This window comes from Branchiostoma lanceolatum, chromosome 15 (genome assembly GCF_035083965.1).
Source record: "Branchiostoma lanceolatum isolate klBraLanc5 chromosome 15, klBraLanc5.hap2, whole genome shotgun sequence".
NCBI classification, from domain to species: domain Eukaryota; kingdom Metazoa; phylum Chordata; class Leptocardii; order Amphioxiformes; family Branchiostomatidae; genus Branchiostoma; species Branchiostoma lanceolatum.
Window position 1 is genome coordinate 4,055,347 of NC_089736.1, and position 17,669 is coordinate 4,073,015.

General features: G+C 41.2%; 2 protein-coding genes across 2 annotated transcripts; one reads left to right on the top strand and one right to left on the bottom strand.

Moving 5' to 3' along the window:
* The first annotated feature begins 7,333 nt into the window (after nucleotides 1-7,333).
* LOC136421054 (uncharacterized) lies at nucleotides 7,334-9,439 on the top strand. The gene is made up of 3 exons (XM_066408198.1): nucleotides 7,334-8,327; nucleotides 8,801-8,940; nucleotides 9,271-9,439. Exons 1-3 carry the CDS (start codon nucleotides 7,473-7,475, stop codon nucleotides 9,437-9,439), a joined length of 1,164 nt encoding a protein of 387 aa, XP_066264295.1. The 5' UTR covers nucleotides 7,334-7,472.
* Nucleotides 9,440-15,651: 6,212 nt separating this feature from the next.
* LOC136420446 (protein slit-like) lies at nucleotides 15,652-17,659 on the bottom strand. The gene is made up of 2 exons (XM_066407377.1): nucleotides 17,226-17,659; nucleotides 15,652-16,951 (listed from the first exon to the last, which is right to left on the bottom strand). The coding sequence occupies exon 2, from the start codon at nucleotides 16,906-16,908 to the stop codon at nucleotides 15,874-15,876; it is 1,035 nt and encodes a 344-aa protein (XP_066263474.1). The 5' UTR covers nucleotides 16,909-16,951; nucleotides 17,226-17,659; the 3' UTR covers nucleotides 15,652-15,873.
* Nucleotides 17,660-17,669: the final 10 nt, after the last annotated feature.

The window sequence follows — 17,669 nt, forward strand, 5'->3', positions numbered from 1 at the left end:
CTTCAGGGTAGACCTCTGCAGAAAAGGTCCCATGGACAGGGATGACTATACACGACGACGAGCTGTGATCCCTCCTCATTAGTCCGACAACAAACATCCTTAGAATTTCGAAACTCCGCAAGACACTGGTTCAAGATCATTTCCAGACCAAGAAGACGCTATGAGCCAGCCAATTAAGGTAAGCGATGGTATCAATCACATCCATCGGTGTATACAATTTGTCAATTTGTTGCATGATATTTGGCTTCCAACAAGAGCTAATTATCATCTTTCATTATCGACTATCGAGAAAAGGGCTAAATTTTGCCCAAGAATCAGATACGTCGATTGCATGTATATTAATTCCGTCGAAGGCAAAAATGTTCTTCCATACTAAGCGATGTCCAATATGGCGGACGTTAGGCCCATGTTGTTCTTGATTTGATGATCGTGTAGGAATGGTGATGTGGACCAATAAACCACTTTTATTTAGACATTCTCATCTTTATCAATACGTAAAACATCGGTAAAAACATTTATACGAAGTAATCTAGCATAAAACTGAAAATGCAATCATCGAAATATATATGTCGCAAAGATGGGTGTTCACAACTTCCAACACAAAACAGAAATGACTCGATGCATCTCTTTTAACTAGCCGTGCAGTATCACGGGCAAATGTAGAAACTCGTTTCATACACTGCTTTCTTAAAAGAATAGAAAGTATAATCTGGTTTGTATATCTGAAAACTCCCGTGGATGTTGATATATGCTGACGGCATGGTTAGCTATTTGACACGTATTTCTGTATCAGATCTATCGGCGTGATTCGACATGTAAGTCGGACGTCATGGGAGGGGAGGACACTTGGGACACTGACCTCATGCTGGCGCATCTTTAATTTCTTCATCAACAGTTTCCAATGTCTACAATTTTCTATGTTTTATGATATCTCTGATGATTTTTTTTTATTCTACCCTATAGCGACCCAATATTTTCACATATAGATCTGTGTAGTGTGCTCATATTCTTTGGCAGCCACCACAAAACCTTGTTTCTGCACAAGGCAGCGTTATCGAGACCTCCATCGATTTGTTTTGACTGAAATCCCGGTGATATTTTGACCTGTAATGCCTCATTTTATAGACATAAGACAATTTGCATCAAGAAATGGTCTAGAAACATTGGAAACGTCGCACACTGTCCTAAACAACTTAAAACAAGCCCTTTTAATGACCAAGATACTTGTTCTGTTTTAGCTATATGGTCGACAAGGCTTGGATTCCAGGCAGCTTCATGTTCGTTGCGTGCTATTGCAGTGTAATAGACCACTGTCGTTGAACATCGGCCATGTTTAATTTTGTGGGTCAAAATTTCTCTGGCGTCGACAGGAACATAACAGAGTATGACTTTAAGATGAATATTCAAATATCTGGACAGCGTGCCTACACCCCAAAAGAATTATCTTTGTGATTAAGCCACCAAGATAGGAAAGAACTGAGCTTCTTGCAGAGCATCATTTTTATTCCACAGCAAAGACGAGGTTGTAATAAGAAAGTGTCTAGATTTTTAGCAGTAAAATTTTCCCCGCTTTTTCATATATAGACCATTAACGTTTCTTCAACCCATCATTACCAGTAGTGTCAGCGTATCTGAATATTTATGAGACCAAAAAATCTCTCGCGTAAATGCCAGTCTTATAAATCAGTATTAGTCCTGAAGTTCATCTTGCTTATCATAGCGCCAGTCTTAAGTCTCATCATTCTGTCATCATGTCTGAAGTATCTTGGATAAAGGTTCCTCTAAATTGAAGTCTTGGAAGAATTCTGTCCCCAAGCTGACACTGATTAAATGTTACACTGGAGGAACTATCCTGGTATGGAGGATTGGTCTCTCTGACCTGCCACGTAATTTGTCCAAACTAGTTACTATCAAATCTACTCCATGACAAATGATTGTTTCATTAGGGGAGCTCCTTTCTGAATAAAATATATCATGAAGTAGCGGTGATCCTCCTGATTATTTCATCTCTTGTCACGAGAGGGCTCTCTCGGGGATCAGGGAGGGTTTACCCGTAGGCCACCAAGGGCATTGTCACATGGGGAAATATGGACGATCATATCAGTTATTTTCATATAGAAAAGATACACATTGTAAACGCTTAAGAAATACTAAAAACTGCATTCTTTATCAAACCAGTCAGGTCATGCTTTAAGTATGGTATTTGAGAGAATGTGAATCTTTCTAGTACATTTTCATCAAACTGTTTGGCCAAGGGCTATTGAAATAAAATGGAAAGACACACTATTGTCGCCGAGGGTGCTGTAGTACATAGTAAAGTGATGTGCCGGACTGTGATGTGGAAATCCATTTATACTTTGTGGTTAGGAGAAGTGGCATCGTGCAATAGTATTGTCAGGGCAACAGGGACACACATCTACTGCCCAATCCCATAAAACATGGTTTCTCTCATACAAATGTGAGGCATGGGGCAGTATAGTCTAAACTGAAATTGATGGATTCGAAGTTATTGATTTTGTGATGAAATATATTTTACGTTTTGATCCAGAGACCGAAATATAGTCTGTCTAAATTTGGCTGGACTAGAATCTATCATCATGGAATCCTCATCTTGGATTCTTTCACATTCCATTCAGATGACTCTCTCGACGATTAGAAAAATGGAAACATTTTATGTCAACATTGTGTCTGAGATTTTAACCGTATGCAAGTAGTGGTGCTCAACATCAGGGTTTCCGTCTTCAATAGACGTTTATATTGAACGTACAAGCAAACTCGTCAGCCATGTTTGAAGAGCTGAAGGTATCAACCATAGCCATGGGACATGTAACCATTGACCAAACACCGTGTTTCGTTTCCTTCCGAACAGTATCACAACAGTGAGTCATTGCCTAAAGAAATTCCACACGCCTAGGCGGCCAAAATAGTAAGAGATGACGACAGACACACAGAATATGATGAGTGTGAGAATATTTGCAATTACAATCTGAATATCTAAGGTCCAGAATTGTATACTTATTACAAGTAATATCAGCTAGCGAAATACGATTAATGCATGCAAGGGAATATGTTCAGTACCGTATTGTTGAGCTTTAAAAAGAAGATACCCATTTCCGATGAGGACAAAATAGATAAAACCCAAACAAATACATTCAAAACAAACCAGAGAGGAGTAGAGCTTCAAAGATCTTGCGCCAGATACATCAACGCAACGGTAGAAAACTCCGGCGTACAACCATCTCTAAAATATTTTGACAGTCTCAGATTGCCCTGCACCCCGGTCTCTGTCATATATACTCTCATCATGACTATATATCAAATTATGAAAAATGATTCTAAGAAAACTTATTGTATTATCGTTGCAGGATCGACTATCAGAGATTCCATCTTCACGACCCTCCCTGCCCCAATGACCACCTCAAAGTTTTCTTATTGGCTCATCCTCTCTTCTTATGACACATTCATAATGATCAAATAATATGCGCAAAGATAGATACTGTGGGTAGTGACCTGTTGAATTATGTAAGGCCACAGCATAAACACAATCTAATAAGGGCTGGATGTGGAATCGATGAGAGGTGAACTTGCATCTGCGTGTGGTTCGATCTGGTCAACATGCAGACACTGGTTGCTAATATGTCTGGGCTTGGGAAGTCTGCAATACATCACCATATCTGCACTTTTGAACTCTGAACCGTTTATGCAGATTTGATACGAGAACATTGCCCTATTTCTCTTCTCACGGGCAATTCCAATCACATATCTTGGGTGTTATCATCATCATCATCATCAACAACAACATTAATACATTCGCACTTCAAAGATATAATGATGTTAATATTCTAAACATTTACCGTCCATTATTGTTCAAGGAAACGTCCTATCATTAATTCCAATTCTCTGTTCAAGATTATGAAAAAGATTAACACAATAGAAATCTCTAGATCTGGAATCGATCATGGTTAACGTTGAACTTGAAACTGCGTGCGGTTCATAGCGGTCATTTTACAGACGCTGGCTGATAATTGTCTGGGTTTGGTACATCTGTTATTCGTCACGATGTGCACTTTGACACACGTACATGTATGTAGAGATGATATGACAAAATGTCTTCTTTGATATCTTTTCACAGACACTATATCTCATTACAATGTTTTTGTGCTCACTACAGCAAAACTCCTACACCAAAATATCCATGAAGGATATAATGTAGCTAGATCCAGGTTGTCTTGTGGTAAAATGAGCACATCAATTATAACGACCACTAAGTGCTTATGACCACATTAAATATTAAACGTATTTGGATATTTCCTTTGTTACGGATAACAATAGAAACGATTATGGAACCCGCACAAAATAAGGAGGGTCATCTCGGTTGCTCCTTTTATAATTTTCTTATTTTTCGTTTGTTTGTTTGTTTTTCTTTTTGCTTGGAAAGTATCAGCTACATTGCTTTTGGTGAGTACGTTTTTTATCGGTATGTCCCAGAATTCTTATTGCAGTAATAACCACCTGTATCAACACAGATTATACCAGGACTGAAAAAAAAGTATGGTGTAATGGAAACACAGTCCCCGTTTCTTGAAAAAGTTTAGTTTGCAAAAATAGATCACTTGTGTGAATCTGTTGGAAAGGACATGAGGAGCATACAGCGTAAGAGTATGAGGTCCAAGATCACTGGATAAAGAAAACGATTAACGTGAAGTGTACCCCCCTTCCCCCTCGACTTTGCTGGTCTGAAGCTGTGAGAAAATGTAGACTTAAAATACATAAATGGAGCTATGTCATAGATATTTGTTGCGTAGAGAATTTTCATAATGCTGGTTTCTTGTTATAGATAGCACATGGTCACACACAAAAAGTAAAGACATGTTTGTCGTACAGAAGACGGGACGAGGAGACTGAGAAGAAATTATAATTCTGGGAGGGGTGGGATTAGATTTTTACACAACAATACACCGATGTCATTTTCACACAACCTCGTATGATACTACCAAATGGGAGGTAGAATAAAAGAGGATTTTATTTATTATCAATTTCCTCATATTTCCTTAACTGTTCCCTTCAAATATTTCAGGCACTAATAACTGATATGAAATACTACCTGAATAGCATGATGACAATGACCTTCAATGTTTGAATAAATATACAACCGAGTCTTTAGAAAGTCTCCCATAGTTCTTGTCCATGACCATACCAATGCATACTTCAATTGATTTTTGCCACCCCTACATGATACAAGAGTTTGAAAAGAAGGAAATAAGCTAGTTCTATATGTATGACGAAACTATCACATTGCCCTTTTTGATATAAAACTGACCTTCAGATTCAGATTCCCAGACTGTAGATTGCCGGTTCACTTATTTCACAATATTCCATCATGTTAAATGGCGTCTGACCATGACCCGGTCCACATTTACTCATCATTCGGTTATTTCACATATTCTACATCAGCGCTCCAATAAACTGTGAAATGAAACTGAAATGAGAACTGAGAAGTGATCGTACAAATGAGATTGGTCTCAGATCTAAACAGTCCAAGCTGCAAATATCTTATTACAAAATACAGGATAGACTGTTACAGGGAAAGCCAAAATAGAATCTACTCTTGAGATGTAATTACATACTCTAGATTAAATTCAGATAGACAGGCCAAAATATACATGATATATCTAGGCGAACGTCCACCCTACTCCTGGAAACATAGCTACTCTTTAGCTGGAGAACAACGTCAACAAAAGCAGACAGAAATTGAAGTTTAGGAAGATGTTTCAAAATGTGTTCACTGCCTTGCTATCTACACTTAGAAGAAGATGGTAGCGCCATGGGTAGTGTCTTGTTAGGGGTACGGTGAATGGCCCAGCAGTCCAATTCTAACACTTTATTCCTGCTTTCACAAATAAACCCACCCCTAAGCCATGATTAAAATTCGCCCATCCGCCATAGGTCACTCACATTCCCGTCCCAGCGGTACTTAACAGTACGCCATGCCTCTTCATTAAGTTCGCGCAATTTTTCACAGATTGCAAATATCCCTCCCAAATGAACAATTGCTCTACTTAGAAACTCGATTGCTATTGATATCAATTTGTCGCAACCTTTCGATTGAGGTCGTTAATCGTCAGGATTGAATTCCAGAGTAATTTACCCTTCTGCAATATCACAGGGTGTTTGAAATACCAGTATTGCATGCTTTAGACGTGTGCTATGATGCCTGATATTCATCTACGCCCCACCAGGACAGCAGACATGTAACGTGCCATGTAGGATATTTGAATGCGCGATCGTTGCGGTATGGAGATGTGAGTGGTCGGGCCGTGCTACATGATCCGCATCACTTCATCTCCCATCCCATCATTTCCCACCGGACTCACACCACTGCCCAGTGTACTAACCTACAACATTAGAAACGGTTTAGTGGACACTGGGTATTCAGGAGGCAGTTAGAAGAACGATAAAAATGATGTTTGTTAAGGATATAATGTTAGCACAATACTAGATTATCTTTGCATCAACTTAGTTCATCCAAAAAAAATACGGATAAAACGATGCTTAAAGTGCCCATGTCTGAATGCAATATCAGTCATTATGCGTTGTAACTAATTCCTTCATTTTGTCTGGATCCGAACATTACCATCGTATTCACTACACAATATACATTACATACATGCAAACTATGTAATAAGCTATAATCAAGATATTGGAAAACAAGCCCTGAAGCAGATCATCATTAGATCTGACAGGTTTGGAGTGCGGTTGAAATGTGATGTATCTGGGTCTGTTCCCCTATGAACGGTCGGAGTGAAGACGACTCCAATATGCAGAGAACATAGCTCCAGGGGAGAATCCCACAGGAGTACGAACTGACAGCATCTGGGCTGTTTAGAGATTCTGATTTATCTATTTCAATGGATGATTATTGCGATTTTATGATTTGTACCTACTACTTGTAGCCATACATGCTTACTTTCATTGATTAGAGCAGGTATAGGAAGAGATTCTGCAACCTGGTAGTAGGCGCCATCTAGCGTATCGTAAAATATCTGCACAGACTTCAAAGCTGTTCTTGATGAGCTGTTCTATCAACGTTTCGTCTACATGGTTAAAATATAGTATCTAAAAAGAAACCATCCAGACCACAACCTTTAGAGCAAGAATATATCAATGAGTAAATCAGTGATTTAATTGGATAATTGTCCCATCGTGTTTCATGAGGTATGACATCATTGGAAAACACATTCATTGAGAGGAAACTTTCGTGATCTGCCGCCAAGAAATAGCATCGTAAGGCTTTGAACCTCGGCCTAACAGAAAAATGACGAGCAAGATGAAGTGATAAAAACAACAAGGCTTTATTTCTATGAATCATTGAACTTTGATTTGAATGTGAGACACAAAGTTACACACACTCACACACAAATTATGTTGTTCTAACATTGTCATTCTGTTCTCTTTCAAAAGGTTACAGGATCATGATGTCATTCAACATCAAAGTCCCGCGGTCCGTGGATGACGTCAGTCTCCCATGGTTACAACAGGTCCTTAACAGTCACAACCCCAGGGTCAACGTCACTGATGTCGTCATCACAGGACCGATGCGTCAGGCGCAGGGCTCCATCAGCTCACTACTGGCAGTGGTCGCCAGGGGGGCAGGGGGTTCTGAGAACGAGGACTACGACCTGGTTGTCAAACTTACCAGAGTGCACGAAGACGTTCCAAAGAAAGTTGTGACTCTAGAGGAAAGGGAAGTCTCGTTTTATTCCAGTGCAGTACCTGACTTGAAGTCTGTTCTTCGTGTACAGAACTTGGAGTGTACAAAAACCATAGACACAGACAATCAAGGTTGTAAGGGCCTCTGTACTGTGACGGGGTCTGTAGAGTCCTTGCCCGTACCAAAATGCTACTTCGCATCCAGTGACCAAAGTTCAATGATGTCTGTCAGGGTCCTTGAGAACCTGGAGTTTCGCGGATTCACCGTCAAACCCTTCCCTGAGCCCTTAAGTCTAGAGGAAACAATAGTGGCTGTGCGCGCCCTGGCGCAGATCCATGGCCTATCCCATCTCATGGAGCACAGGGCAGGCACTCCCCTCTCAGATCGTTACCACTGGCTAAGGGACACAGCTAAGGAACGGGCGACTTCTCGGCACCATGAGCGGTACGAGGAAGGCGTGAAGGCGTTTGCCTCGGCGTTTCCCGACCGCCCAGACCTGACGGCGCGCCTGGGGAGGCTGACGGCGGAGGTGCTGTTTACAGGGCGGGAGGCCACGACAGGAACACCGAGGGTCCTGTGTCACGGGGACTGTTGGAATGACAACATCATGTTTAAGGTACATTGAAAATCAAGAAACGCTCTAGTGAAATCAGTGAATCCATTAGACTTCTTTTTGGGTATGCATTTGCTTAGCCTTACCGGAAAAACTAACTAGGATGACACACATTTGCTCGCCCTGCTTTGTAAAAAAATCAATTAGAACCGTTTTAGGTCAACGACGGTTATACCAGAGTGTATCTGTAATGCATTTACAAGAAACCGTTTTGATCGCACAAAACTGATTTCAAAGAAAACAAAATGAAACTTTGTATAGAAAATGTACATGTGATGCTGTAAAGAAAGACTGGACTAAACAAATAAGTGCTGTTTAAACTTTTACAGACTCCAACAGAACAACCAAATACTGTACAGCTTTGCTCGGTATATTTAGTTAGAGAGTTGAAAACAACTTATCAGTATCATATCAACGTCATAGACTTATCACTAATGAAAGCTTTTCTTCTCCACCCTCTACCCCCTTCACAAAAGTACGACCATGGCCTACCCGTATCAGCGATGTTACTGGACTGGCAGCACGCCTGCTACAGACGGCCGACCTATGACCTGGCCTGCCTGCTGATGTACACAACAACCCGGAAACTGCGTCAGAACCACACAGACGACATATTGTACTGTTATCATCAACAACTACAGCACACACTAGGGCATATGGGTGAGATAGATGTCTTAGAAATATGGTCCAGGTGTAATCTTTACTGCATGCCACTAAAAACTAAAAAGGTGAAGAACACACGAAAAGAGTAAAAACTAGCTGAAGTGATGTGTTAGGTCATTCAGCAATGATTAAAAAAAGCATATACACATGTATTCATAATTATATTTTCTTTCACTTTTGGATGATTCTAGAGAGAAAAGAAGTTTCAGGATAGGATTTTCTGGCCACTTTTTCATGCTGGACTGTCAAGTAACCCATGCATGCATTCTTCTCTTTACACCAGAAGAGACCAGACTGAGATCGTGCACGTTAGAGGACCTGAGAGCGGATTTGTGCGCCGACTTGATCTGCCCTGTGGCGCGGTGGCTGATGGGATCGTGGGCTCGTCCCCTCCACCAATACCCCCAGCTGCTACAGTGTGTGGAGGACATCAGGGACTGGGGGTGATATAAAGCGGCGTGTTGAGTAGGAAGGAGAGAAAATATTGCAAGGAGGTGGTTTGTGAATAACAATGCGTCAGGATATGGTACACAAAAGTTAGCTCGAGAAACTGTGACGTCCTCATAAATGGAGACAGTTATGTACAACAATATAAAAATATATTGACATTGCTCTGTTTCTCTGTCGTCCTTTCAGGATAACCCATTAAGAGGTTGATATCTAGCTTATAGGGGCACAGAAATCTTAAACTGTACAAAGGTAGGTACAGGGAGTCCCAGAGCCTTTCGGAAACCGCGGGGCAATGTGTTGTCATTTGTGTAAGGCCCGGAATTTATTGGAAGGTGGATCCAACACTCATTCTACATCTGGGTGGAGTGAAGAAAGTCACTTAAAGTGCCTTATACAAGGACATAACGTCTAGCCAGGAATACTAGGAATCGAACCCTCGACCTCTCGATCCCGTGCCCGCTAGCAAAGTCACTCATTGTACGCCACTACCTTAAATATGCTATTCATCTTCAAAGTGTTTCTTTTGACCCCCTTGTCATCCTTTAATAGCCAAGACACCAGGCAATATTGAACCTGTTAACTTTCTACGTACGTATTTACGTTCGACGCCAGGGATCGAAAGATGTTACCGTTCGGAGGTGGCCGCGGTCTTGTTGGGGGAACGAATTATAGAACCACAGCTCCCTCCCCCCCACAAGACGGAAACTCTCTACATGACCCACTCTCATTAGTGATTGATACTATAGATAGATTGTTTTAATATCCCCGCGATCACGCTAGGAGGGCTAATTTGAATGGCTTTCATTGTCCTTTTGGGGCGACGTGAACTTAACCTACGTCGCTTCCACTCCTCAGCCTTATTATCAATCATATCTAAGTTAACGTTATATCTACAAATAAAACTGCCGGACCGAAAAAACGTAGTGAAATTTCTGAAGTTTAGATGACGTCACTCCTAACTTCGGGGAACTTCGGATTGCGTCCGATAGCGTACGAAAAGGCCCGAAGTTGCAAGTGACGTAACCCGATTTCAACTTCTGCCATTTCACCCTAAAACTAGACATAATTGGAGCAGTTGACACGAGTAGGACGGTGACAGCATCTCTTCTCCCTTTTTATGTAACACCGTCCTTGAGAAGAGGAATCCGTAATGTGCATTTACGTATCGTCTATAACGTTAACTTGCCCGTTGAACCACGTTTACGTTTATGCTATCCTCCCATACATCATCCTATTGCAGTTTTCTACATATATCAGCTCACGCATGTTGATACATATCTTATCTTAAGTACGTAATTGCATATGAAAGTACTGAAAAATTCATTTCCTTAAAGATCTGGTCAAGCCTGGGCCACTCGTGGGCCAATCCTGTTTTTTGAGATTGATTACACCAGACATAATGGGCAAGCTTCAGGGGCTTCGAATCTATTGTAAACTTGACCTAACCTAACGTAACGTAAGGTTACGTATGGCATGAAGCCAACTGTAAGGTTACGTATGGCATGAAGCCAACTGTAACCTGGCGCCGTATCTGGGATCGGGAGTGAAGACAACAACGTTATTGAGGTGGTAAGTTGGAGTTTTGTCAGATGTAGGCAACGACGGTTTGAATAACAGTCACATGCCTCATTTTTTGTGCTTGTCTTAAAAAGTTTTTGTCACTAACGTGACCAACCAATGTGTAACGCGCGCTACCACAACTATAATGGCAATTGGTTACCGAACCTGTTATAATCTTACTGAAGTTCATCACCAGCCGGTATGTCAGGAAACATCGACTCTGCCTCAAAGGAGCAGACCTGGGGACTCTCGGGCTAGCCAGCCGGGGAATGCTACTCTTCAGCGTGGCAGAAATCATCGCGGAGCTAGAAGACAGGTGCCGATACTCTTTAACACATATAAGTGTTAAAATAGGCAAATATATAAAAGATTGTTTTCTTATTAGAAAAAAAAGGTACTCATAATTAGCCCAACTTGAATCATGTAAAACCTAAGATAGTCATTTTGTTGTATTTAATAGTTTAATTCCATACTTATGTCTTGTTCTATGTTAACTGTCGTTGCCATACTTTGTACCTGCTACAATAATCGTGCAATAAAGTTCTTCTTCTATGAATGTTGTGAATGACAAGGAGTAATTTTTTTGTCATTTTGCAACTTTATAGCAAACGATTGTGTTGTGCTATTGTTGAAAGATTTGCTACGTCTGCTCTAGTTTCAGGTCTTCATGTTGAGTGATATCCAACGGCGGCCAGTTTGTCAAGAAACCGGTCAATCTGGATGCCTTGTTTAAAGGTTAGTTATTGAGCCATCTTTAACCCAGGTATTTTTGCAAGAGAAATATACTTAGGCTGCACAATGCCCACACTTGCTAACGTGCGGCAGGATTGTTTCATACTGTTAAGTCATGCTTGATGTTATTTTCTCGCCATTTGTCTTTAGCTGCACATTTTCCGCTCAGTGGACTTTCTTTATTCAAATGCATGTATGGTAACTGTACTCGCAAGCTTAAAATGTCAGTAGAAAACAAACACCAATAACAAAAGCTGAAGTCGAAAGAATTTTCCGTTTTTCGCCTGCAACAGAGTGTAAAGTATTGCTCGTTTGGTTTCTTTTCAAATGACGTACTGCAGAAGTAATCGACACCGACCAAGGTCGCTGTACCACTGAACAGGCGGGAAATCCCTCAATAGTTCACACTGAAACTTACATGCAGGTCTCGTGCACTCCGCTAGTCGGCGTTTTTTATTCCCCTCACAAGTTCGCCGCTGAGTGTCCTCGTCACTCGAAACAATAAAAAAAACCATAAAGCTGTGCAAGAAGCAAATTGCGAAAGAAAACAATTATTCGTGACGCTTTTGTGCACTCATGGTGGCGAAGAATCCATTGGCGTTTGTGCGTTTCATGAAGTAGAGAAGTATTTAACAATCAGAAATAAATATTGAAAAACATGAAACCATATTTCAGTGTTTCCATGACTATCAATTGATACAGAAATTTCTTAATTGATATCTGGAAAAATAAAACCCAACCAGGTAGATATTTTCATCTAAGGCAGTCACCTTGAGTATGACATCACATTTATTGATATGAATTATTGATATGATTGCGTGCATACGCTGATGTTACCATGCCAGGTTATCACATGCTTTTATTGATAGCGACGGTTTTACATAGCAAGCACGAAAATTCATGGGGCCAGGATAGCTTTTACAGGTAAGGATGGCGATCTTACTATTGTAAGACGTTATTGTTGACAAGCTTGTGTTAAGCAAGGTTGGTAAGATATACGGTACAATCCATCTTGTACTGTTGAAGAATCGTGAGCGAAATTTGTCCATGTAACAATGGGACAAATGAGTATCCGCATTGTTGTGGGAGTAGCATGCCATTTTCTGACAGGGGCTGTAAGAGATGCTTTGTGTTGCAAATTCGAAGTAAAAACCTGTCTCGTTTGACTAGAAATGTGCAATTCTAGTTATGTGTGCCTATAAGTTTTCCTTAACACGTTCTTGACATATTGTGACATTGAAAAGGAAATTACGAAGATGGCTTTTTGTAAAGCCCTCAATATGGTCTTTGTGTGGTGTCAACAGTAAAAGCGGGTGTGTTGTCGGCTGATTTGTTACGTCTTTAAATGTGTTGACGGCTTTTCACCTGCCGTCTCACGCGTGTTAGTCAACAGGGCTATCCTGTTACACACCTTACTTACCGTGAACAACAACATAGGGTCAAGGGGGCGTGCGCAGCCTATTCAACCTGTTTGTGTACATGTAGGCCGTTAATAGACCTGACTATCGCCTAGGTGACGGGCTGATGTCACTCACTTCTACGAAAGGTGTTTTGTTTTCAGGTAAGGTTAACGTTAGAAATCGTTAGAAAACAGTAGATTTGGCGGGCTATAGGACTCTGTAAGGATACATACAATTCTATGGATGTCTTTGGTGGCCTCTTTGGGGTGATCTCACTTCGGTGACCTTGACAAGGACAAGGAGGTAATAGCTTCAGAAACGAGAACATTTTGAGTTTCAGTTGTTGACGTTTTTGTGGATATGGACTTATAGCTTCCACTTCCTGTACTGTGGGCGGGGGGATGTCCCTATCTGTTCCCTAGGGTGTAATGTTCTAATAATGAGGTAAACGTAAAAAACAATGACCATATTTGTACACCAGGAAGTTGGGTCGTTCCTCAAGCGTACATGTGCGATTCTATTTCATAGCGAACGTACTATCGAACTCTCGCACAGACCATATTTGGTTAAGAACCAAGCTCGATCGAACACCGACAACCGTCGTGTCGACGTTTCAGTCCCACTGTATGTAGTAACTGGTAGGTCCGCCATTTCTAACGTATGTTTATGCCGACTTTCAATACGCCCATTTCTAAGTCCAGGATATTATGGCTGAACTGTTAGCCGTATAATATCCTTAATGACTAATGTAGTTCAAATGTCTGTTTTTGTAATCGCAGAAACTTTGTCTCCAAACAACATTTCCGATAGAACAGGGAAGGGAAGGTGTGAGTAGTGCCCTTACTGTGTATGATATCCTACAATTATTATATTTCCGTTTACTCAACTAAAGACAACTTGAAACAGACATATATGTCTAAAAGTGTGGTATTGCTAATAACTCTGTGTGTTTCTTTTTGCAGTTACCCATTTGAAAGTGAACTTAGAGTGAAGGCATGGCTGTGGTTCCAAACTTAGCGGAAGTCTTCCCCTTACTTCTCACGGCGTTCATCGTGGTCTCAGCCGCTGACTACACCTGCCCCTCCTCCTGTGCCTGTACTGACGCTTACGGGGAGCTCACCGTGTCCTGTGCCGGGCAGGGACTCACAGAAATCCCCTCAAACATTCCAACAGCCGTTATATGGCTAAACCTCAAGTACAACAACATCACAAGGGTCTCAAGCAGAAGTTTCCACGGTCTACAGAACCTACATGGAATCGATCTGTCAAACAACAACATCAAACACATCTCATCTTCTGCCTTTAAAAATCTTCATCATCTACAAAACGTAGACATTTCCAGTAACCAGCTATCCACACTGTCAGAGCAAGTCTTCAACATGTCTATCACATCGGCGAGACAAGATCAGAGGAACTTCTACGTCTACATGGCAAACAATCCGTGGAACTGTGACTGTCGGTTAAAATGGCTGGCAGCGGAACTCAAAGCTGAATCTCACTACTACAGTGACAGACTAGTAACATGTAACCGACCTGAACAGTTGAGGGGAAAGGACTTAAAAGATGTACCACTAGATGGCCTAGTTTGTGCACGAAAACTGGGGTCAGCCTTCGACGGAAATGTTATGGACGTATCTAGTTCTGCCACGCCTACTCCTACTAGTAAGCTGAGGGAACCAGATAAAAACAGGACCGATAAGATGTCGTTTAACATAGCTCTCGGCACGGCGGCAGCTGTCATTGCGATTATTGTAGTGGGTGTAAAAGCGCACGAGTTTTACAAAAAGAAATGCTCACGTCGACAGCAGCCAATCTTAGAAGATTTAGAAACACTGGTTTAAAGGAGATGATTCAGTGTATGGTAATTAAAACTTGGACAAAGTCAAGTTAATTGAAAATATGTATTACTAGTAACGTTATACATGATTTACACTAGAAGAAAGACTGAATGCAGCTGCAGGACGTTTCAACGACTGCAGATGCAGAAACCAGTAGATGATGATGATACATGATTGTATATAGTACAGAAAAAATGTCGCGCAATGTATCTTGTTCCAAGACTCTGGGAGCATGCTGCTATACTTTGTATATACTTGAGTTTGATTTGATATAATATTATTAAGTGGAATGTAATGTGCCTTCTACGGATGAAATTTGTCAGATTCTCGTGTCTTCTTTAAAAGAGATACAACCCACCTTGTTTTTTCTACTCTAGGACTTTCTGTCAATCATACATGGGGAAAACAGATGTACATACAGATTAATGTCCTAGCTACTGAAAGGACAAAAATATAGCTTAAGACAAGTATCATATTTGTTACATGACATTGTGTTACTGTAAAGCTAATGATATATTGTTTACGTTCATGTTATTTTATATTTTATAAATAGATTATGACATCTGCTGAAGTTGTAATGTTGCCTGTCACAGCCTTGTACATGAATGTGAACATGTGTGGTCTCATTTGACAGAGAGTAGCGTATTCTTCTCTACTTGTATTTATTGCAATCACCACTCATGATACTCATTGTATTTTATTCCAAATATCACTGTATACAAAGGTTTGCACACTAGAAAAAAAGCATTAAAACTAATAACTATGCTGTAATACACACCAAATGTATAAAACCACGTTTTTTTCCACACATATGTTGTCAATTGTGGGCTATATTGTTACCGTTGTACAGTCATTTATTTGTAAATACACATAATGTATCTATTTGCTTGCCAATGTTACATTTCTTTAGTCGCTATTAGATGACTCTTCCAGAAATCCATATATTTCTGGATCAAGTTGAAAACTTTTCAGCTGTTCGACTAATGTTCCAACAGTTCCTTGTTCGCCCATTTCGTTCTTCCAAACGACAAGCATGTTAAAGATCTGTACCCTCGTGTTTCTGTTGTTATCTGCGATGAACCTGTCTACTTCCGCCTTGGTCATACCAAGGTGAATTGCTAAACTTTCCCATTCTTTTCCAAGCTTTCCAGCCAATTTGTTCAACTGTTCCTCGGTGACTAGTTCTGTGTGTCTATACAGACTTACCAGATGGACGTACCTGCTTCTTTTCTTACACTTATATACAAGGGTTGCTATAAGTCCGATTGTAAAGAGAACACAAGCTAAAATGATGGGCAAGAGGTAACGCCATTTTGTTTTGCACCAGTAGTCGTGGATTTCGACATTTTGTATATCCGCGTCTTTCGGAACTTGACAGCGAACTCCTACCCAGACACTCGGACGTTGTTTCACTTGTTCTTTCAGCCACTCGATATTACAGATACAGTCAAACATGTTGATAGAGCAGTCACACTGTTCACTGTCTGACAGAAGGCCACCACAATGCGCATCGCAGTGGAAAGGGTTCCCGTCTAAATCCACCAACCCGAGGCTTTTCGCGGTGTTACCGAACGTTCGAGGAGAAACGATTGTCAGTTTGTTCTTGCTCAGATCTACCTCATGTAGATACGTGAACATCTCTAGTGTTCCTTCTATCTGGGCGATTTCGTCAGACACAAGTCGAAGTCCTCTCAGATTCTTGAGACCACCAAACACACGCAGGTCCAGGACAGGTAGCTTGAACCCGGTGAGTGTGAGGTAGGTTGTATCCAGCGGCAGATCATCGGGGATGGTTTTCGAGTCATTTCCGTTGCAGACGACATTCAAGTCCACCACATATTCTTCACAAGTGCAGTTTGGAGGGCAGCTAGAAGCACACCACGTGCACGACACCGACAACGCCGCAAACACGACGAGCCAGTACGTGTGCCACATCGACATATCAGCCTCGGTTACCGTGATTCAATCTGAGCCCACAAGATTCCTGCGAAAATTGAATGGTTAAAAGGTTTTATGAAAATCACAACCTCGATCGTAAAAGTGGCGATCAAAATGTCATTTTAAAGGTTATCGCAATACAAACAAGATGGCGGACGGAAAGCTTCCCCTTTTTTTGTCTCACTCGATCGGAACATTCCGATGAACTATTGGTGAGTATTCGGGGTCAATTTCACACCCTAAATGATCTTAACACCAGTCACGTTTAGTCATAAAAAGTACAACGTTAAATACATTCGCAGATATAAAAGGTCTCTCACCTGAATAGGTCGGTCTCTCATACCCGAACGTTCGAACAGCAAGGTGTTACACAGGGTGTTCAAACTTTGACCTTATGGCGTCGTCACAGCCAAAGTAAATGTTGTCAGTCTGGTGTTTTGAACAGACGTATTCACTACCCCCTGGCAGTTCCTCTCGGCTTCTCTCCTATTGGACAGGTTCAGCGGTATTCACTGTGGCTTTTCATCTATTGGCTGTGGTTGACCGCAAGCGCAGTGGAAGGCGGGAGGGTAAGATAATGCTGTTTGTTTACTCTCAGCTCATGACACGCCTCCGAAACACGAAGCTGCTGCACAACAGGTCAATCCTTTGCGAGGGAGATCAGATGAAACTTTTTCTCGGAAATCTTGTACCTGCTTTCGTCTCCTTGGTGATCGACAGCTCTCTTGTTCCACAGATCTAGTCCAAGACTGAAAGTGGGACGG